The sequence below is a fragment of the Bombyx mori genome, chromosome 21 (assembly GCF_030269925.1).
Source record: "Bombyx mori chromosome 21, ASM3026992v2".
Lineage (NCBI taxonomy): Eukaryota > Metazoa > Arthropoda > Insecta > Lepidoptera > Bombycidae > Bombyx > Bombyx mori.
In genome coordinates this window covers 9,423,835-9,449,061 of record NC_085127.1, presented here as the reverse complement: position 1 = coordinate 9,449,061, position 25,227 = coordinate 9,423,835, and the positions used below count along the sequence as shown (strand labels likewise).

Here is a 25,227-nt window from a genome sequence, read left to right as displayed (position 1 = left end):
GGGGTCCCTTGCGCCCGAGGGGCTATCCACGGGGGGCTTCATGGTAATCTGTTGATTTTACGCTCACTGCCCTGTCTACAATCGAACCCCGCTTTTTAATAATAGCCTGTAACATGTCCAACAAAATCAATTCAATATCCTTGCATTTAATAAAAAAACATTCATTTATTTCACACGTTACAATGAACATCTCGTAAATAATAAAAATTAACGGTACAGGTGATCGCATTTACTATTCTACCAAAGTCTGTAATTACTAGTTACATATAGGTATGTCAAATGTATTTTGCTGTAACATTTCGAGGTCTGAATTAATACGTACCTGTTTTGATATCAACTTAATATTCCAACATTTACGTCGAGCATAATAAATCTGATGTCAAACGCAATGTTTACTGAATAATAAGTGTAGGAGAGAGACCTCAGAATACGTTAAAGCAAACTGCAGTGAGTAATATAATATTTGTTAAGGGTCTGGCAAACTCAGGTCGAGGGGGAAATTAGAAGGGCTGTATTGTTTGGTGCTGCGGCGGACAGATGGCGGCCTCCACCGGCTCAATGCTTGAATGCGCTATTTAGCGTACACTGGCGCGCTTCATTGTAATGGATTATTACATTAGCACTTAACACGCTCGGTCGAGCGAGAACCGAAACGTACCCCTCGGACTTTGTTAAGCTTTTATAGCGTTGCCGACCGTAATAGAATGTTTTACATTTTTTATTCGTTATCTCGCTCGTTCTTGCTCGTCACACGACGCCCGGTCGGGTTAAACACTCAATAAAATAAAATGACGCTCAAATGAATTCCGATTGTCAGTTCTGTTACATAGTCTCTGATGGGATGGAAGTATTGGTTTTTTGTTCGATCGCATCGTACCGAACTTGTAGTGCTTGAACGCTGACTGGGCGATGTTTATTCGAGATGTGCTTCGTGCTGGTTATCTCGTAATGACTCTATTATGACGCATGTAGAGTCGCGGGGAGTAGGCTCGTCGTGACCGCGCTGCGTTCGTTGCCGTGACCGCGTCTAACTCGCGTTTTCCGCTCTTTCTGACGACGACTAATTGCTTAGATTTTCTTTTGTTAGTCGCGGGGCCAGACCGTAGCTTAGTGAGACCGTGCCGAATCGCACCTACTTATGCCGTGAATTGATTGTTTCGTCTTTGTGTGCCTGTATCGACACGGAGACTTATTGTTCTGTGCTTCGAGCCATTATTCACGCTTGAACCGACTTTCACGCTGCCGATTAACGCAACGGTTTCTTTCTATGAATGAACGTCGACTCTGTGCTAATTACGTACCACTGGTTCGGTATTCAAAATAAATTGAAAAAGGCTAAGGTATTAACTATGGATACTATAAGATTTTGACTGTTTTTTTTATTGCTTAGATGGACGGACGAGCTCACAGGCTACCTGGTGTTAAGTGGTTACTGGAGCCCATAGACATCTACGACGTAAATGCACCACCCACCTTGAGATATCAGTTCTAAGGTCTCAAGTATAGTTACAACGGCTGCTCCGCCCTTCAAACCGAAACGCAGTTGCGATGTTGAAAGCAAAGGATTCGTTTGTGACAAATTAATGTGGAAATGTATAGAATAGACGAGGGCGTTGCGAGGGAACGAACTGTGTCGGCGGGATATCGGAATACTTTGCCGAGGTTTACTTGTGTAACACCCCGCGGCGCGCTCCGTTGCACGCGCCTCCTCCCCGACGCTCGTCTGTTATTAAATATCGATACCGTGTTTCCCTCGCGCCGCTGTCATGGCTCTGATGTTTGTTTGAATGTTCGTTTTACGCTATACGATTCATCCATCACAATTTTGTAGTAACGGAAGCTCTGGAGTTGTGCAGTGGAATATTTTTTCGTGCGTTATTTCTGAATGCCGACATTTTCCATTTACGCGTTCTAATTATAACAAAAGATGGGTGCGATGTTTTCCTTAAAAAAACATTCTAAACAGTCATTCGTAAATAGATATGAAGGAAATTAAAAATACGTACTCTATATTTTCAATGTTTATAAGCTGAAATTGAACCAACAATTAATTTCATGTATTTTATCTCTAGATACCGGTACACAGAGATTAATTAGATCGAAATTTTAAATAATTTTAATGACAATACCATATCGTAAAACTACGATAATTGGTATGAAGTTGATCAGACGTCTTGGAGTCCATGAAAATTACTTTAATACAAGCAAACATACATACCAAGCTAATAAAAGAACAAAATGATTGTTCCATCATTTCATCACAAATAAATTAATAAAAAAATAAACACTTTTCGAAATCTCTTCATAAATCAACGAGCAAATAAATCCGAAATCTAATTGGAAAAAAATCCATTTGAACAGTTTCCAGTAGGTACGTGTCCGTATAATTTAATAATCTACGGGTTATTGCGATTCCGTCCCTTGCCCCTGACACAAAACAGGGGACTAGTGTTCGTTACAGAAGGGTCGTAAACAGATTAACGACATAATTGCACGGCCATGTGAGATAGCTTCGAATAAATGATGCTCCTTCATTTTAAGCCATCGGTAACCCTTGCGTAGTACAAAGATTAGTAGCAAGGTCTAAAATGGAAAAAAAAGAGTGGGCTGTCTGTTATTTTTGTTCTGTGTCATCGACATGGTGAAATTATTCATGTGCGAGGCGGGGGATTGTTTGGTTTGCATTAGGGTGCGTCCACACAACACCCTCTGGCTCTCATTGATAAAAACGCTGCACGTGCTCAATCCGCTTACCTACTATTTATAACGAAACAAGCGGGGGCTAACGTTTTTAATACTGTTTGTTTACGGCTTTTTGTTTACAAATGTCGATACGGTCTTTTCCTACTACTATGTTATCAATTCAATGAACTGATTAGGATTTACATGCTTACCACATTAATTATGGACTAATTATCAACATTACCTTTAGCGGATTAAAAGTGACGTAAGGTATTAAGATAGCGTTTCGTATTGCGTTGGAATGTTTAATTAATTCTTTTGAAATCCTATTTTCAACCGACTACAAAAGAAAAAGTAGAAAGAGGTTCCATAGACATTTCAGAAACAGTTTTCAAGTATTTAGTGATTATTCATATATTCTTATTATATAGTTTGGCAACGCCACCTAGTTCGACATTGCAAAAGATTACCAATCTTTAAATCCTTATTTCGAAACGGCTGCATATTTTTTTTATATTATATAATCTGTGACATTATTAAATTTACCGACAAAAGCCGAGCTTAAGAAGTGAAAAAAAACAACCACAGAAACCGCAGTATTAATATATTCGCAACTATAATAATTATATAGGGAAATAGGCCAATGGAAATGCTCCGAAATAATATCAGGATAAGTGCATTTGGCTGTGCAATATTCCTTATCAAATTATAAGTGTTGAGTCTTCACATCGACATGCAGGTAGTCGTTACGGGGCCCGCACAATGGCGCGCTATCTCGTACATCTACACGCGGATACAGCCTTGTGAATTGTCTAAACGAAGGCAACAACTCACAATGAACGCTCCGTCGCTTCGCCCCCTCGCTTAAAAGCGAAATTATCTCCGGATCTACAGCGTGCGTCGCGCGGCAGATGGCGCTTGCAATAAAACCACTAAACGCGATATCGCCGTTTGCTGCCCCTCCGTCCGCTTTATTATTTGATCGGGGAGCCAAATTAAAGGATTTGCCGTAACCCCTCGCCTGCGACCCTCGCTCGCCAACAATCACCTCTGTATTAAGTCTAATTGTGTTTTCAAATTTGCCCCCTACAATGCACAGGGACAGGGATGCCATGTGAAAAATAAGGCGTGTATTACCCTCTCCATTTTATTAATATCACTCGGTTTTGTAACCGGTATTAGGTACCAAACATTTCAATTTTACATTAAAAAAAATTGATGTAATTTAGTAAATCAGTGTCCACGCACAATGAGTCGTCGCGTATAATGCGCACGTAAAGACTCGTGACTAATAAACACGAGTTTACGGCCCGCCTAAATCGTGCAATAAAACAACACGTCTAATAATGTGTATCGTCGGGTAGACGCTCGAGGCGCTCTGTCTTACTAATACACGTATTCATTCCTACACGTCGTGCTCTCGCGTGGCGATACATCATTATACTGTTATAATTATTATACGTACGTCATAATTCGTAACACGAAACGTGCGCGACTTTCCGTTTAGGGATTTAAACTATATCGCTGATAGACTCGGATCAGTTGGTAAAACAATTTGCGTTCATGTCGGGAAGTTTACAAGTTTAACGTGATTTCGGGGTGATATTCCGTATCGCCAGGTTAATTTATCGCCCTTCGACTCCGGCGGCGATGTGAAACTAATTACAGTGAATACGTACGTCCCCCGTTCGACGTTTGTTGTCGTAGTCTGGCCACCTTAATTGCTTTGATTGAGACACGGATATAGATTCGGGAACAGTTTGGCGTGGCCGGGTCGGCGCGTGGGGAACGCGCGTCGTCGGCACTCGACTCGCGCTTGTCGGTGGTCGGGCGTGAAACGGCCCTCATGAATAATGGACGCCTTGTTCGCTCCTTGAGTTTTCATTTAAAACAGACGATTTCTATTCGACTCGTAAACTACACGTCTATGACTCACTCGTTTCCTATTCAATGTAATGTAACCAGTAAAACTGCAGCCGGAACGATGTAAGAATTTTAAGAGGCCGCATTTTTCATTTGCATACTAAATACATATTTATATACACAGATTCTTGTATTGTTGTTCAGCTGAATGTTTGCAGTAAAAAATGTTCATACATTAATAAGATTGCTATAAAATCTCCGACATCGTGCCATTCCCATCACTATGTATTCTCTCAAAAATCAAATAACTTTTTGAATAGAATAACAATTCATCCAGGTACCAAATAAAATATATCGATAAGAATCATCGTTAAGTCGGCAATATTCACATAGATCGTATCATTAAATCTCACTTACATTATCATGAAAACGGTAACAGTTGTACGGTGGTCCCGCGTATTCAAACAATGAAACAATGCAAACAAGGAAGGGGTTACGTACGGGGGGGAACTCCGCCATTGACTGAGCCCCTCACTGACAACCTCTACAATACATTTGTGGGGCTACAATTAAAGTGCACTTCGAACGTGTTCACTGAATTAATGAAACCAACAAATTGCCGAGTAGTGACGTGAAAACTAGAAAAAGTTTTAGGTCAGAAAAATAACATAGGTGCTATTTCTAGTATATTCTATAATTTAAATGATTCGAAACCATTTACGATTAATCGCGTCCATAATGGCTATAGAATTCAGAATGTCAGAAAATGTTCAACGTTATCATGATCATTTGTCCTATTCGAATTTTGAATTTATGTATAAATATATAAATAAATTAATATGTTTGTTGTTTCAAAATGTATAAAAAAAAATGGTCGGACCGCTTCGAATTTTTAAAATACCGTTGACGCTTATTATTATATCCTTAAAAAGGAAACTGAATTGAGGGCACGAACCAATTTTAATATTCCAACATATTTGTGGTAGGCCGGTATTTAAATTCTCTAATGAATATTTAATCTAGAATATATCGATACAGTAATAGCACCGGTGACATGTTGAATTATGAATAAGCCTTAGGCTTAATTGAGTATCAGTATTTAGTAGGCGGCGTTTGAAACACATTCTGTCTATAAATTAATTCAATCATTTCGTATGCTCAAAGCTAACCTGTACTGACGGTTTCGAATACAAGATTTAATGTGAGTATCGATTCAAACTGTGACCTCGGCGTTAAATAACTACTTTTCTATAATGCCATACATGAATACGAAATGCGGGATCGGGTCTCAATAAATATTTATGATTTATTTAAATTCATTCTCACCTTATTTTTCTTCACATCTGAGCATGAATAGATAATGTTTCGTTCGAATGATAAATGAGTTTCTCATGCTTATAGAATGCTCTGATTTTTTTCTTCATAATTCAATATTAGAAAATTTTATTTATTAATTTTGGCGAAGTCTTACACAATAAAATACCTTCATAGTAATAAAATTTCAACTACTAAAAAGCCGAATTACATTTATGAATAATTAGACAGAAATTAGTTATATTATCACGAAGTAGAAAAAATCATAATTAATTAATTAAAGAATTAAAAAATAATTAATTGTTAATTAAAAAGGCAAACAACATTATGTTCAAAGACAATGGTGTTATTTTTTTTAATTTATTAAACCTCTTAAAGGTGAACAGACCTCATTTTAAAACATTCACAAAAAGGTGTCGCGTTGACACCTCCTAATAAGGCTACCATGTTTCACAGCTAAGTTAATTAAACATAGCGTGCAGTTGTACACAAACCGATCATTTAATATTAGGTTACTATAACTTTACCTGTTTATGGATGTTAGGGTTGGGCCCGCCCTTTGGGAATTCCGGAAAATAAGTTCCCTACGATATCGAATTATGTTCGAAAAGTACCGACCCTCAGCTTTTGACGTTATCCTATTTGGCTTTTCGGCGAAATTGGATTTTACTTTATGTAATAAATATTCATTCAGTAGTTTTCTTGTTTGATATTTTAAGAGCTTTACTGTATTTATTTAATGATACATTGTTGTAGTCCATGTATTTTTCGCTCATAATACTAAAATGTAAATATTGTTATACAGTACTATATAATTACAGTCTACATATAAGTCAACCATGAAATCGATTTGTGATTTAAAATGGCCTGTTTAATCGGAATTAGTTAAATAGGGTGTGTACTTGTGTACCTTACTGTTGACAAGAGCGAGAGACAACCCTATCACGTAATGTGTGTTGCGTGCGGCGCCACAGCGTGTAGGTACATCAACAAACATTGGCCGTACCACGCTACACGCAATATAGCATTTCCACCATCAAACCATTTCGCTTGGCTAATTAGTAATGCTCAAACAAACCTCACCGATGAAGTTTAACGCTACAGATTATCTATTCAGCTTTGAAACGAATGATTTAATATTATTTGGACATAAATGTATTAAGTTTGTGTAGTTTATTTAATGTAGGTGTTAGAGTATAAAGCCGCCATTTTATTTTTAATTAAGGCCCTACCTAACCCGCAGGACGGCTCCTGACTGTACAAATGACGAGTACAGCTTAGCGTTAAGGCAGGCGGACATGGGTGTGGGGCGGACCGCGCGCGGCTAGCCGCAAGACTGCGGTCGCGCGGTCGTCCACCCGAGCGCCCACACCCTCTCGCTAACTCGCTTTCAGATACTCTTCTTCTGTTTACGTTCGTTTCATAATAACAACTACACATACCGTATCGTTTTAAAACACTTAATCTAAATCGTACTAATCTCAAAGTTGGCATCGGCTTTCGCGTTACAATGTTGACTGGCTTCGGAAACATTTAGCGCGAGGCGACTTCATATCGCCATCTATAACAATCAAAAGTAAATTTGCTAATACCGCTTCACCGATTAGCAAAAAAAATAATCGTTTTTGATTTGAAAGCATCTTGACTAAAATATAAATAAAGATTCACGAAAGGTAGTATCGGTGGCCTAATAAGAAAATCGCACAATACCCACATATTTATATAAACGTCAAATATCTATTACGATCATTATCTAGTTGTTTAATAATGTACCAAAAATGTGTTCACAAACTGCTTCACGGGGTTGGGAAGCTTCATGTAATAGACCACGTTATCACAGTTGATACAACCACATGATTGCCGATACCCTCTTTGAGATATGAGGTTAAGGTCTCAATAGATTTAGATTGCACCGACCAAATTAAAACCACAGTGGGGGGTCCCCTAAATGAGTGCAGTAGAATGGCCTCAAGCAGGGAGAGATGGCGGGACATCGCGGGACGCGACAAGTCTGCCCCCTCCAACACTACATGATGATCACGACCACTCTGTCAAGAGTAACACGATTGAGAAGAGGAAGAGAAATTTAGATTAACATCTGTTCTGCCCTAAAAACTGACGAACTTGTTTTTCCCTTTACGTCATATTAAAATTTGATCTAAAAATCTGTTGATTCACTTAGTAGGTGGTCACTTTTTAGCGCTAACTGTGAGGTAAAATAGGGACTGTGAAGTTACGTCACGCATTAACGGTACACCGTTGGGTTTCCGGGAACTCTGGTAATTCTGAGAAGCGTGAAACTTTAACGTGTGTGTGAAATTCAAACTCCGAGCTCGCTCAGTGCATCTAACAAATTAAACAATATTCATACAAGAGGGTACGGCTCCGCTCGACAGACGCTCACAATAAGCATTGAGCTTGCAAACAGGCTGGGTAAATACAAGCTGTGTAAACTCGCAAACTCCAGCCCTCCACTCTGTGTCCGTTGCGACTCTGTGCAAATAGTTTTATTAAAGGCCTCGTATATGTGTGTGACCGTGTGTGCTTAAATAATTAACACGCCATACTCATTATCCTGTTACATAAATTTCTCTGTTACCAAATGACACGTTTCTTACGAATTCGTACGGTTTTTTTTTTATAAATTCAAAATAAAACGGGTCACTCTTACTTTCAAAGTTAAATGCACGCTGATCACGTCACTATCTAATAATTAATACGTCAACGTACTATTATAATCACTACATAGTATAAAACAAAGTCGCTTTCTCTGTCCCTATATCCCTATGTATGCTTAAATCTTTAAAATTACGCAACGGATTTTGATGCGTTTTTTTTTAGTAGATAGAGTGATTGAAGAGGAAGGTTTATATGTATAACAAAATCCATTAAATAGTGGAGAAATCAATAATAAATTACAGTTTCCGAAGCGAAACGAGGGCGGGTCGCTAGTACACGTATAAATGTAAGGATTTACCGTCTCGTGCAGTCGGCAACTCGATACAACGAGATAGTAAACAAGGCAATGCAAACGGTCCCCGCAAACAGACAGTCTCCCGTATCGCAACCGAACGTCCGTAGACTGTTCGTACCGTGTCGTAAATATATACGGTTTTCCAATCGCATTCTGTCAAATACTCTTGAGTCGCTTTATTGAACATTCCTGTTTCGTGGAACGCTGATGAAATACGAAAACCATCGAATCTTTTAATATAAATACTCCAGCGCACTTGTTTAGAAATGATGCAATAAATTATAAACTATATGAAGCATTACATATACTAGACATGAAGAAGTTAGATTAAATGTCCATACGAGGTATACACGAGGAAATCAGTATCGAAGAACGTTGATCTCGCTCATTGAAACGCTCGAAACAGGTCGTCCTGTTATCTGTCTGACAAGAACAACTTACCTACCTACCCATAAATCATTTTTCACTGTCGAAACCGATTAACCAGCAGAAACTAGCTGATATACTTGTTCATATCAAATGTTTATCATGACTTAATACAACCTTTATCTAATACTTTTATCGCCAGCTTTATACTGATCATACAAAAAAATACGTAAAAAGGTAATGGTATGGTATATATTTTATCAGGGGACTTGTCGTAATCGTCCCAATCAATTTTAGTACAAAATCCGTGATAAATTCGCTATCATATCTGAACAAAAGCAAGTCAGCTGAATATAAAAATCGTAAGAGATAATACCCAGCCGATAACGTTATTTAGAACGATAACAATCGAAAATTAGGATGAAGTTATCGCCGTATTAAATGTTGTTATTTGAAATAACAAGTTGATATGAATCGCGCTAATAATCCTTGATAGTGCGAGGGTGAACGTTGCGAAACTAAAAATAACAGCGCGCGTCGAACCGAAAATATATAATTTGACACAGACACGAACGCATTGTCTGAATGTGTTGTTTGCGGTCGTACGAAATGAGAAGGCTTCGTTGCGCATTGCATAAATTAGGAGTGTATTAACAGCGCTAATTGCTTGCTATAACGTTAGTGAACAGTCGTGTGTTTGTGTTGTTAGCGAGCGCTATTGTGTTCTTGCACAAGTACACTGCTCAATACACAAAGCGTTCGGATTGCTCTGTCATTACCAGCAATAGATGGCTCGTTAATAATGCATGCAAAAAAACCTTAATGTTCGGCCGTGATTGATTTGTATGTGGGAACCACTTGTGAAACTGCGTGATGCTTAAGAAACGGCTAATGTATGCTATTACTGGTGGTAGGACCTCTTGTGAGTCCGCGCGGGTAGGTACCACCGCCCTGCCTATTTCTGCCGTGAAGCAGTAATGCGTTTCGGTTTGAAGGGTGGGGCAGCCGTTGTAACTATGCTGAGATCTTAGAACTTATATCTCAAGGTGGATGGCGCATTTACGTCGTAGATGTCCATGGGCTCCAGTAACCACTTAACATCAGGTGGGCTGTGAGCTCGTCCACCCATCTAAGCAATAAAAAAAAAATGTATGTACTCTTAGAAACTAATATTGCTTCGAGCGTTTTATGACCATCCCATGCGTTTCTATTCGCATCACGAATAAAAGATGATGCAAAGTCAGCGCGTTTGTTTATTTATGATTTCACTTCGACGTAAAAATAAATTGTTTAAAGGGATCAACTTCATAATCGTCTGACTTTGTTTTTCGGCACTTCGTAATCGACACGCTTATAAGCGCTCTCGTAAAAAGTGCCAAGTCAAAAAGGCTTCACGGCTTTGCCAAGAGGTAAGGTACACAAAGGGCAATAAACGTTTGGCGTGGACCTAAACAAACAGGGGTAGCTAGGAAGCTGGCTCTTTGTTTGGCGAGAAGCATGCGTGTCAACACTGGCCGCTCTATTCGGGCCGCCTGCCCTCACTATTATGAAATCGTGTCTCAGCCTTTGTTGCTGTCGAGTTAATCTATTAATCAATGAAAATCTCTTTTAGACAATTTGTACGCGTAACTACAAACAAAATTTTAACACATAAATCTAACTATACATCTTTAAATTACTCAATGTTTAATTTAGGTATTACTAGGGGATGACCGAGCTTTGCTCTGTTTTTTTTTTTTATAAGTTTATGTTTATGTCGATTATCGATAAAGTTGATTATTGAAAACACGAATAAAACAACATTTTCTGAAAATAATCGTAGCTAGATCGATTTATTGCCCCCGAAATCCCCTGTATACTAAATTTTATGAAAATCGTTGGAGCCGTTTCCGAGATTCAGATTATATATATTATATACAAGAATTGCTCGTTTAAAGATACTGTCGGTAGTAATCAAGAATTTTACACGACACTTTTCGTGATTAAAAATAAAATACGTCCACAATTCCATATGTCTCCTTTTTGTGGAAGCCAGTCGTTTAAATTGACAAGGAGTTGTGTATCGGAGCGCGACCGGCGCGGCGACCGGCATAGCACAATTACAATCTGATTACGAGCTGACACCGGTCCCGAGTCGACACGATCGAGATAACGACTTGTCCCACACTGCACACCCACCCGACGGCTCACCGTCGACTTGTTCTTGCCAACTAATTATATCCATTTGTTTATAATGAATATTAATGACACGCCTTTCCGTCCGAACGATTCCGTTGATTATAAGTATCGACGTTCGAGTGGCAATTATTTTAAGTAAGACCAATTATATTGTTGTTCGGCCACTTCACTTAACGGCCTACGTAATTGCAGTGGGCTTAAATATTTTATACGCAACCCTGTCCTATATATCGATCCAGTTGCTTAAAAAGGAAATAAAAAATAAAAAAAAGGCTTTACATTGACATTGCCGTATAATTAGAAAGCTAACTAGTGACGTGGACATTAGTCGGTTGCATGCATTATCGATGTGCCAGCCACTAATGTTCCACGACGAGCTATGTTTAAACAATTATTGCTTTGCCGATACGATACGAATCGATGATAATGTTGGCCTCTGTCTGCTGCAATAATAGCCCATTTATCGACTCGGCTGCCACTCGTCGGAGGAATTATTTATTGGCGTGCCATAAGAGCGACGTCGCTTTCAATACAATAGCGCCTTTCCTATCGGGGACTGTTTTGTTTAATAAAGTGGAAACTTGGCTGCGGCACTCGGAGTGAGATAGCCGCGAGGCTGCATAAATAAATAATTCATAAGAGTCGGAAGTCGTTAATGAAGGCACAAGCCGCAGCGCGACCACACGCTTCCTTTGTTTTTATCCATTATACTTCATGAATACACCTGTAGACAAAGTTTAAGTTTAGTTGTGTAATTTAGTACTATCACGAGAGTTGTGGATTTTTAACAAAAACTAAACATGTCTTTATAATAATTACATATTTTTTTATACATATTTTTTTCGCGGTTTGCCTTGCATTTTTACCTTTTTTGTAGTAAAATTTTGAAATGTATCGAATTTCTTCATTAGATTATTATCTTGACAGTACGAAAAATAAATAAAAATCATATATTATCCTAATTTGAATTTGGAATTATCTTCTTTAAAATTTAAACTTTTAATGATACCAAAACCAGCCAGATACAAATAGTATAGCCAAAGAGATTTTATTACAAGTACTATAATGCGAAATGACTTTTTCCCCAACCTATTATGTTTTTGACAGCTATAATGGACACATAATAAGTCACAATCCACTTGTGTTAAGCGTTTAACGAAACCTATTGACATCATAACATAAATACCCAAACATAAGACAATACATACTCGTATAGTCTCAATTGATTTGGTACTACGATGTCTGATCATTGAAACGGGAATAGATTACTTTGTAATTGAAATAGGTAGAATAGTGGTAACTACTACTGCACTAGTGATAGGACACTAGCATTTAAAATAGAAACTAGAAGGTTGGGAATATCGGAGCTTAGTCAAAAAATAAGTGAGTTTACTAAATGATGGTAGGACAATAATAGTATTGGCTCCAGCGCTTCCATGTTAAGTTGATACACTTGTAGGATTTTATTTATTTATATCCATGACCCGAATCCATGTTCCGTGACCCGAAAAATAATTATAGCCTGTAAAACTTTATCCCGCCCCCGCTTCCGCTCTCATCGTATCCACACCAGAAACGTGAGTACGCTAAAAGGGAGAGAGACGGTAAATTGCGGCGCGCGACCACGAGCGAAGCGACCGCGACCCGCATTTAGGTCACCGCCTTATGCAGCTCATGCACTCCCACACCGGCTGTCATTGTACACGGCCCTCCGTGCCTCTTCAATCTCGCTTCGAAACTGTAATTTACCATCGCTCGAAATTGCGGATGTAAAAATTTGTAAAAGCTTTCAAAAACGCAACCTCTTTATTTTGGTAAAGTAGTTTTTCGTCGCTTTCTGAGTACGGATTATATAGATTTTTTTTTTCGATGGAGTCTCTCGAAATAAAAACATCAAGATGAATAATTTTCATTAAAAAAAACCGTTTAATGTGTTGATTCTAAATATGGAATAATTGAAATGCAAATTACTTAAAAGATAATGAATTTTAACTGTGAAACTAGTTTTATTAACATACATAAAAATTAAACACGCTGACATATATAATATATAAATTTAAATTGTTTTGTTAAATAAATTAAATGAGAAACAAAGGCACGTTCAAATTTTAATCTTATAAAAACTAAGTCTGTATAACATCAACTCACAACGAAGGAATGGCAAGTTGCAGGTTCAGATTAAAAGCTCTACCGACTAAACCACGTGAAAATCGCGCAAAAAGAGGAGTCACCCGCGGCATTAGCGGATGAGTGTTGGAGCCATTAGTGCACCCCCACGCCCCCTCACCCTCTTCCTCAGCCCGAAACCACCGTTCCTCTTTTATTTCTCGCGCGGGGATGAACTCCTTAATGACAAACCGTACTATATCTTTTGTGGAGAGCTCGCAAAAGTACGTATTTTGCGGCCCTTTTGTACGCCCGCTTTTTATCCCGCGGTAGCTACAGATACCGTTCCTCGTGTATTCGAGGTAGAGATGGTGAGAGAATTGTTCAAGTCTTGGCTACAACGAGAAAAACTCTTTTAATCTGAAATCCTTTGTAGGTATTTTACGCCCGACTGTACTCGATCCCTGATTAAATTTTGACACAGCGCCGGCGTGTAGAATTCGTTTAGCCGATTTATGCTTCAGAGGACACTACAAGACGTGAATCCACGCTATTATTCGTCTTCTCATATTCTAAGAATGTAAATATGCCAACAATGTAAAATTATGTGTAAAAGAAAAGACAATCTAATTCAATATTAAGAAAAAAGTATAGTGACTTTTAAATATACAAAAGGAATTGGAAAATGCTTAAGTACTTTAAACTACTGGAGATTAAGGTATTCTTTTGTTTATCATATTATCGATAGACTTCACTTCGCTTCAGATTACATCTGAAAACGAACGAATCTAATCGAAATTGACAATTCAATAAAAGAACACAAATTTAATGAAAAGCACAATCGCAAACTTCAAAGTGCGACGTAAATCATTTTGAATACCGAACAATTTTAAATACAAAGGTTATTTTAGAGTTTTGCTGTGAATTTTCACAATAACCGCGGGCTGGAGGCGCCGAATGAAAATGTAATTTGTGGTAATCGCGCGTCGGTTGTGGCCTCGGCGGCTTGTCCGCGCCACTACCCCGGCTCGCTTCACACTTAACAACAAATGTATTTATATTTTAACGATACAGAATATCATTTAATTCAAAGTACTAGAGGTCCTGCAGTAGTCGAAATTCGACTATAATTAATTGGAATTGTAAGTTTGTACACTATTATGATTGTATTTTATACTTCTATATTCATAAATTTCACCAAGACTACACTATAGAAAGATATTAATAAAGACAAACAATATTTAATCTATTCTCAATTTGACAGACGTCAAGAACAAAAGTTTGACAATAAATAGTATGCATGCGTGTGTTCGTCAAATACATGGTATGTAGTGTGTGTAATGTTTTCTTTATTGATTTAATGTATCTTTTATGCATTATTTAAAAAAAATATTAGCATTGTGCACTTCTTTTCTATATTCTCTATAGGTGTGGAAAATTTCATACTCCTCCGTCCGTGCAATTTTCGTAAAAAGGGATACAAAGTTTTTTGCTTCACGTATTAATATATAGATAATCTATATTGAATTTTAGAGTCATCAAAAGGGTAAAGTTAAAATAAAACAATCGATATCGACGCTTGAAAGGCAAACGTGACTAAGCGACAATAACTGCTTTGTACATAAATGATAGGCAATAACCATATTCGATGCGCAAAAAAAATATATTTCTAGGTCTATTAAAATCTGTTACAGCTAGATTCGTTAAATTAGAATTTTTTTCAGGTTTTTTAACTTTAAATTAGTCTACTGTAAAGTTCACCCATTGTCGCTTAGTCACGTTTGCCTTTCAAGCGTCGATATATATCCTATACATCCTAATCTGTGGTTAAATTTTCTTCTTTCAAATACGTATAATAATAACGCATCAAGAAATGGATCTTTTATATTATCGGCCATAAATTTAGATTTAAATAATTTAATGCCCAAATAGTTTAGACTTTTGAGACATAACATAAATATAATTTTAACTACTTTTACATTGCGAATAGTTTACTGTTTTCGTGGTCACGGACGTCCATAACTGGCAATGACAACAAAAGATATTAAACCGTCAAAGTAGTTACAAATAAATTTACGACTCGCGAAAACCGAAGAGAGATACTAAAACATAAATATCTTCTCATCAATTCGAATTAGAAAGTTGGGTTATGCAGTTGAGAATACTCACAATGGGAATGGAAGCGCAGATGACCTATTGGCCTGCGTTATTAGCGTGCTTAGCTTGGAAATATGCAATTACAAACAAAATACCCATAGAGGACTGCGAACCGCAAAGTTTATTAGATTAACGAACATTCTTCATTCCTTTCATGATTCCCGATACGGATTACAGTCTGCCTAACAATTTATTGAACATTCTTTTCATAAAGGAATCAATTGTGTTTTTGTACACGAAAATCTCACAATACTGTTTATAAATTTGATTACAAACTGGTTCTATTAAAAGCAGTTGAACAAGTATAAGTCAACAGGATTATAATAAATTTCTAGAGTTTAAATAGATAGTACACTAAAGTATTTTTAATTAAGTAACTAAAGAAGTTTTAATTATATATCGATTGTGTTAAATAGTTATTACATAATAAATAAAACAGTGATAAATACTTACTAGTCAAGGACGCAGATATTCAATTTTTTTTTAATTCGTAAAATTCGAATTCTTATGACAAACATTCCATATGCTAGTACTTATTATGTGGAAACACAATTTGCGGCGGGTTGCGGCTTCTGCGGGCCAACACACTGACATTTACTACTAAAATTATTTATTTATTTTTGTCGTAAATATGTATCTTAAATACAAGCCATTTTAAGAAACAAATTACATCTCAATAATTTATATATTAATTTGTTCTGATCGATTTATCATTCCATATATACCATATTGTTGGCAGATATAACAGAATTTCGTTTCTCAATATTTATCAATTAACGAAGAATTAATTTTTGAATAACTAATTACAACGAATAAATTATCGAAATTGCTTAATCACATAAAACCAATTAACATTTACATTCTCAGATCTCTCCGCCTCATTTAAAATTGGTATAATGAAATCAATATGCAAATAAAGAAGTTAAGAATTCTTCATTTTTTGAATCACAAAATTTTTAGTTTAACTAAAATTAAACTAAAAATTCCAGAGACCGGAGAAGAAAGATCCTTTGTTTAAAACCAAAAATAAATTAAGAATAAACCGTAAAACTATTATATTTAAAAATAGATAGGCTTACTTAAAGGCTAAAACGTCGGGTATATTTGTTTCAAATAATGTTTACGTCGAGATTCATAAGTCGCAAAAGTCATCAATTTTCCCAAAGCATACGTAATACGTGTTCACGAATGACTTCCGCGATGAAGTAATAAGATCGTGTAATCAAAAATAGAATAAATAGATAAATTTATGTTATTACTAGCTGACCCGGCAGACTTCGTAGTGCCTTAATCGCTAATTAAAAGACACAAACAAAAGGAATCCGTCTGACGGGGAGACATAAAGAGAAAACAAAATTGTTATTTTTATTTAATTCCGAGTTTTCATATTTATTTACCTTTTAAACCTTTTCTGGAATTCCACAAATAATTCAAGACCAAAATTAGCCAAATCGGTTCAGCCGTTCTCGAGTTTTAGCGAGACTAACGAACAGCAATTCATTTTTATATATAGAGATTACTGGTAGAGCGTAGTGCAAGCACGCACGGATAGGTACCACAACTCTGTTTGTTTCTACCGCGAAGCTCTGCGTTCCGGTTTGAAACTTGAGACAGCTATTAGACAATTTGAGACCTAGATTTCATGTCTCAAGGTGGGTGGCCATATTTACTTTACGCAATATTTATAGGTTCCGTTAACCACCTAACAGCATGTGATCCGTGGAGTTATTAAAACAAAATTCACCTCTTCTGCATAATTCGGGATTTATAAAAACATAAATTCTAAGCCCACCGTCCCTCATATCTAATTTACACAAATGTATTTGAATTAGATACTACAACAAATTATTTATTAAATAAACAAACAAACAATGATTGTTTTGTTTACTCGGGATATGGATTGTTTACATTCGTTAATAAGTTGTATAATATAAACATAATATTTGTTCTATAATATACCTATGTGATATTAGTGCTTATTAGCAATGATGAAAGACAATAACCAGCCGGGCGTTGCCAGACAGACAAATTAATCTCCGATCTCACAGCTCGTTGCCAAGAAATAATTATTATACGAACTAACACGTTACTTGATCGGTGTTTGTCGCAGTTTAGCTTCAACGTTGAATAAATGACAGTTCCAAACATTCGGTCGTAATTTGTCATTTTTTTTTCCTACCTAAGCTGATAGCCTTGAGAGGCTATTTCAGCGTAACCTTAACTAGTAGGTGAGCTCACGGGGCTCAAACCGGAGTGATGCTAACACTGGCCCTAGCAAGAGCAGTGCTTCGCAGAATCTACCACCGGATCGGAAACGCGACCCACTGAGAAGATCCAGCGAGAAACTCAGTGGGCTGTGTCTATGGGTTAATTCGCTCGTCGAGCCCTTCGTCGCAAGCGACGGCTTCGACGAGGACGGTGACCGGAGCATTTGTCACGATAATTTGCGAATGACAATGAAATTCGGCTACTAAATTTCCATCTGCGGCCCGAATTAATACAGCCATGAATATTTAAACGATTCATTCAAACATGTCGGCCTTTATTGGGCACAGTGATCGAACCGTTAATTTTATTACTTTGCCGCGATACCCGTACCTCGATCGTTCAACTAATAAAACTTGTCCTATCGGTTAGCTCGTGTGTTTACAACGCTGTCAAGAGCAAACATAATAATGCGTTTAATTATGTTGATACGACTTCGGTTCGCGGTGAATCTGCGAATAAAATTAATGTGTATTTAAACGGAAAATACGAGCGAGGCCAATAAATAAATGCGAGCGGTTCGGTGCCTCCGCGCCTGTTTATCATTTCGCTGGGCCGCTTGCAACGTTGTTTATCATGTTAATTCCATTTGTTGCTCTCGGTGAGGCTTATCAACTAATTATAAACGTTATTATTAAATTTAATCATCGGAACGTGGAAACGTTTTCGACTATCTATTTGTATGTAAAATAATATCGCAATCGGTCATTGGATATTTCGTTTTTATTGCCAGCATTAAAATTTTATGTTAAACGTATTCAAAAATGTCAATTGCCATATTTAAATAACACATTCGTAATATTGTAGCGCTATAATATTGTAATCTGTTTTTGATTATTACTGTATAATTTGATAGCGTCACCGTGACCTTTGTACAGTGTTTGAGCGATAACCGCGTTTCTTGCACGTTTCCATTAATTACTTTATTTTGTTTGTTGCAGACAGAGATAGCGAAAAGGTTAAATGCGATAATAGCACAAATATTACCCTTCCTGTCGCAAGAGCATCAGCAGCAAGTGGCCTCTGCAGTCGAGAGGGCGAAACAGGTCACCATGACTGAACTCAATGCTATTATTGGCGTAAGTCTACCTTTCAATGTTTAATAATATCAATAACTAGGAACCAAGGATATTCTGGACAATAGGAAGAGGAGTCTGATAAAAATAATTATATACGTTTAAACATTAAACCCAGACATCAAGAGCAAAAACTGTTCATCACACGAACAATTAAATGCCTAACATGAAAATCGAACCCACGACCCCCAGCTATAAGATCATGCCCGCTAATTCTAAGCTATTGCATCGGCGACTCAGTCAATCAGTTCATCTCTTTATTTTATAGCTGTATACGTGGATGTCTCAACTGTACTGATTTTGTTTCGTTTGGAATTGCCATAATTACAAAGGTAATAAATGAAATAAAACCCCAAATCATATAATCACAATATAACAAACTCTGTAATCTTAATTTTTGCGGCTTAAAATAATGATATCATAATATAAATAACACAGCATTAACGTCAAATCGTTCGGACTAAGCGGATCGCATGTAAAATTCTGAGTAAGAAAATTCATTTAGTCAAAACGTGTTTAATATTTCACGCGAAAGCTATTTAAACAACATGTGTCTTGTTTGTTCAGCAGTGGGCTCGTTTTAAATGTGGCGTGCAATGTTTAGCAACGCTAATGAATGTAATCCATTACAACTCGGAAGATATACAATGAAAAGATATATATGTATAGAAAAAAAAGGATTGTGTGCTTTTATGAAACCACGGTAAAAGTGAAACTTTCTTTCACATTATAGACATTTAACCCTGACAAACATTTACATTAAACACTGATAAAAACAAACAAAATAGCGTGGGGCACTGGCACAAATGAGTAATAGTCTAAACACTACACGGTCAGCTGCTGCGAACTATAGGCGTCGCCATATCGGCCTTGGCTGCACTGACGAGCGCCTTTCACTTTATCCCTACTCCGCTGCCGACCGTCACGCGACATGCAACACACAGACGAAAAAGTTTGAGACGATGTAATAAAAGTTTCAAAAAACAAATTCAATATTCGGTGATAAACGTTTATTTGCCGCATCTTATAGGTATTTAATACGATTTATACTTGTATCTCGTTTAATGTTCACGCCGCGTGTACGTTTCCTTAAATTAATTAATTCAGTTCAAATGTAAACATGTAATTTAATCACTAGGTAACATGATACTCATGACAGACGCATATTTGAATACAGATTATTTTTCATCTATTTTTTTACAAAAGCATATATTACTTCAGAATAATAATAATAACACAAGTAACATAATAATATGGTTATCTGATCCCCCAAACTGTCCCTGTACTGGTCCCTGTACTAAGAGACTGATAAACAAATTTATATACATTTAAATACATATGTACATTTATACAGATATTAAACCGGCAGCGAAAGAGCAAACAAAACTGTTTATCACAAAAATGTTTGCCCAATTTGATCACCACTGAGTTAGTCCGATTGGCGGTCAGTTTGAGTGATTTATAAATTACTAGCGCACCCGACAGACGCTGTCCTGTGAATACATACACAAAAAATCATTCAAATTGGTCCAGCAGTTTAAGAGGAGTACAGTGACATACATACACACGTACAGAAGAATTATATAAATAAATAATAATAATTTTTTGTCTAAAACTTTGCTCTATATCTTTACTGGATCTCAAGCCTAACACCGAAGCGAATAATACACGGGTGTGTGGCATCTGTCCAAACGTTTCGCGATACCTCGTCACCGGGCTGTCATTGCTCAGTAATTCGACTGTAGCTCGATTACCAAACAATTGGAAGGTCGACGCTCTTCTCAATATTAGTCAAGCGTCAACAAACACAACTATGCAATACACGTGCCTAACCTATAACATTCTTTTATATTCGAATAACACCATTACGGATAGTTTCGAAATAATGTAGGTACCTACATAATTTAAACAAATTTGTTTGCTACAAGCTGTCGCTTCTTCTGACGTACGATGTCAAGATAAAGAATGATCGGCATAAAAATATATATATTTAATTGGTGACATCGTTAATATCGCTTCGTTAAACGAATTTAAAATGAAAATACTTATACGAAACGAGCAGTGGTACGTGTAAAGTGAGTTGATTCTCTAAAAGCGCGGCTTTCAACAGGTCGCAAGTTCGACGGTCGTTAATTAAACGATCTAAGCCGCTCAAGACGGGTCGGTTGGCTTCCAGCCAAAGACGAACTATCGATAAAATTGCTACAAACTACGACCATTATAGAAAATTATTTTATTATTCTACAGTCTGGCACGTTCGCCACGAATTAACGTGTTTGTATAATTCGAATCGTTTTTTTTTTGAAATGAGCGTGGCTGAAAAACATATCAGTTCGCATCAATCTCTACGCATTTATTGTGTGACTTCACTCATTTTCTATCTCACAAACGATACTCAAACCGACAACGAAAAATGATTCGTCCTCGAATTGCGTTTCTCTAAATCATTTCACAATACTCTAATTGTATTTTTCATGCGGCAAGTGTCGTGAGGACTTCATTGCAAGCATTATTTCAATAGGCTCATTCGCAGTCCGGTGCCAAGTTGTTAGTGTGACCTATTCTCGCGATGTGTTAACGTTACCGCGTTCGGAATCCGTGAATAGGTGTGTACCGGTGACGAAAATAAATCACTTTAAAGATAATGAGGACAAAAATAAAGCGTTGGAAGTCACTCGTCGCTCATCTGTCTGCGGCTTATAGTCTCTCTCGAGTACCGTGAAGAACTGGCTGCCGGCCAACTCGATCACCGTCCCATCTACTATGTTGCTGTTTTCACATTCCGTTGTATTGACTCCGCATCAAAATTATTTGTCCCATTCATTTGACATAATATATTCTTTCTGAATTTATATTTAAATCTTTTTAGTTTTTAAGTAGTATAGATTTTACAATGCAATAATTTGAGCTCTAATTTCATGTCTTCATGGTTTATTGACAGAATCAATCTTAAGTATACCTTCTGAATAATATGGAAAACGGGAAACACTCCGCAACCTAAAGTACTAAGAGGGCCGTCGCCCTCAGCCGAGAGGATTTACGCACATGTGCGGATATAGCTCACTGAGCAGCCTTCGAGACACCGGCAAAACGTAATATCGACCTCCCCCTATAAAACACTCTAATTTAAATAAAAAAAACGGCGCCACCTTCCGTATGTCGGTCCTTTTTTATTACGAACCTTTTTTTATTTTCGGGTCAGCTCGGGATCAAAGGGGCTCTCCCCTGAGAGTGGCCGCCCGCGCTGCTACTCCTGTCTCCATCTGATTTGAGACGATTTTGTCGCCGATTTGTGAACAGAGAGCATTCGTCAATTGGGGAAAAGTTAGGCAATCTATTAAAAATCACTTAAGTATTTTTGTATATCGTTTTATATATTCATAAACGATACTTATAAAAGAAATATAAATTAAAATCAGTAAACAATACAAATTATTATTATCATAACCCAACTTCGGCGCTAAAGTACATAAAGTTTCGGTTCGATGAACTAACAGCGCATTAAAGCAGTGCGAGTCGAAAACTCGAGAGGGATAGATAACGCGAAGTATCATGCCATTGTATTCGAGCAATGTGCGTAAAGTTGTCTACGGAGCGATGCGACGGGGAGGAAAGGGAATGAAACGTTGTCATCGCAACAATATCGGCGGGTAAATCATTTCTCGTTCTGATTTTATTCCGCGCCGTCGATTCCGAGGGTGGCGCCCGACCTCAGAAGGTAATAGCTTCCAGATACCGACTCCCTCTCGTGTTCACCTATACACGAATGTTCGCATTGAAACAATATTCACGTAACTCGTACTGATCGATAAGAACGTGCGACCTCGCATGCGGATACACGGACCGATTCCGATTAATCTCATTCAGACACTTTCTTAGTAATTGGAAAGTAAAAACATCGATACGAGTGCGCGAAATACAAGCGTAAAATGTAAGTTTATACAACATTATCTTTACAGATAGGTAATCGAACATGTGCGCGCGTGTAAATATACCCGTATCTGTTTCCCCGTCGATCGCTTTATAAACAAGTGAGTCGTGAAACATTTCTATCTAGTTTACGTCGGGTCTCGCGCCCTCTGATAAAAATTACGAGGAGAATAAATCGGGGCGGCGTGGGGCCGGGGCGCGTCGAGTAACATGAATTTGTCATTTCTTCCCGGGCACGTTCACGGCCGGTGATAAATATTGCATCGCAGGCCGCCGTATCTCGCGCTTATACCAAGAGCCGCATTAACTTTTCCCCTGTCGCTTAGTTGAAGCTTCTTGTTTTTCGACGCCCCGGACTGAGTTAGGGGCCGCTCTTTCGTCACTTCCAATCAAATTATGTAATCAGTTTACGGCTCATCCGGCCCGAGAATTTTTCCTTTCATCTTAAACATTTTTCTATTGAATTACATTGTAAGCATAAATATACCTATTATTATGAGAAGAATAGAATGTCGTCGGAGCATTTCTTTCATCGTCTTATTTTGTTTTACGATCCACGTTTCTATTGTCGTAAGCATTAGATTTATGAATCGTATTTTTATAACTTCAAAGAATCGATAAACTCGTATCAAAGCAAAACAACGAATCTGTTTCCTTCAAACATAACGGCAGATCGGTTGGCATCGTACATTGTTTTATATAAAACGGGAGCGGAGTCGTAATGTGCGATTAGAAGCAATTACGCTGAAAGTGTAACATGTGTTGGCATCGCATGTTGAGTCGAAGGCTTCCCGGCTAATGGTGCGTGCGACCCTCGCTCCGAACCGCCGCGATAAACTACCCTCTTCCTAGCTTATGTCGTTTTATAACCGACGTTCACGGAAAACGACTTCGTTCGCCTATAAATGTAAACAATTATTATTTTCGATGGCCACGTTCGTGTAATAATGCGGCGTGTTTGTTTTGCTATGGAATTCTTTCGCGATTACGTAATGAAGGTGTATTCAAAATTCTATTTGATGAGCACGGGCTTAGTTGGAACGGCTCGCTCATTGATAAACAGATAAATCACTATCTTTTCAATCCAGTCTATAGTTCTGGTTCTGATTTCGTAGCAAACATAAATTATAAATTCTTAACGCATCATTAATTGAAAATAAATTGTCGAAAAAAAAATACGATCAGTTCTGTGTTGTAATGTAAAATAATAGGTATATGTGAGTCGACTATTATCAAAGCCGGCAATCTGACTTTTGGACAATGATTGGTAAATCAGAAAAACGAATTATTGACTTTGTATTCCATTGGCACACACAAAACTCTTCGGAACGACATCTTAGATAAATAACAGGTTAACTATTAACCTTTATTTAATGCAGGTTTTGAACCGTATTCTTTGAAGGAGACGATTATATTCAAATCAATCTGAATTGACATATCAATAAAAAATTTTTGTCCAAATGCACAGATTGCCACCTTTGATAATAGACGACTCATGTAATAGAAATACTTTTCCATTGTATGTTGTGTACGATCGAAATACGTGCCCGCCTTTGTGTAAACAAATCTTTTCGAACACGAACTCAATGAAAATAGCATTTATCAATGGAACAACATAATCCGTAATTCGATACAAGCATCGAGGTAAATCGCTACGAACAGCACTTAAATACTAATCCGACCGCTAACTGACTATTAATTATTTAAGCATGTTACTCGGAACTTTCCTCCGCTCGATTCCTGGGGCTATTAAAATCTAACTAATTGTAGGTTAAAACAAGATTACGGGACCACTTAAACTTACCTTGTTATTACGAAAACGCTTAAAACTAATTACTAATATATTTAAATAGCTGCTTCAATCTATTAATCGCTTTGTAATGAGTTCTTAATTGTATTTATTGCTCTCGTTTTCTGGGTCGTCGACTTGTCATTCGTCATTATTCATTTGTATTTATGTAAATTTCAATTTGAAGATTTCCTTCAGTTAAAAATTAATTGTAATTTTATACGATATGATAAAGTATTAGTATCATTCACGAGAATTACTTTTAATTTCGTATGGGAAATTGTATGGGGTGGATTACTGGTGATAGGGCGTTTTGTAAGCCCGCACCTTACCTTCACCCTGCCTATTTCTACTGTGAAACAGTAATGCATTTCGGTTTGAAAAGTGGGATAGCCGTTGTATTGTAAAACTGAAAATCAATTATAATTCAAGGTGAATAGCGGCATTAACGTTGTTGATATCTATGGAATCCGGTGACAATTTAACACCAGGTGGGCCGTTAGCTCGTACACCTATCTTATAAAAAA

The 25,227-nt window shown here is 37.3% G+C and overlaps 1 protein-coding gene across 2 annotated transcripts in view; it reads left to right on the top strand.

The window, feature by feature from the left end:
• The window catches only part of Gro (groucho), a 75,230-nt gene that overhangs the window by 20,436 nt on the left and 29,567 nt on the right, over nt 1–25,227 (top strand). For both annotated transcript variants that reach the window (XM_012693290.4, NM_001134889.1), the window contains 1 exon segment: nt 18,847–18,984. In XM_012693290.4, coding sequence (XP_012548744.1) covers nt 18,847–18,984 — 138 coding nt within the window.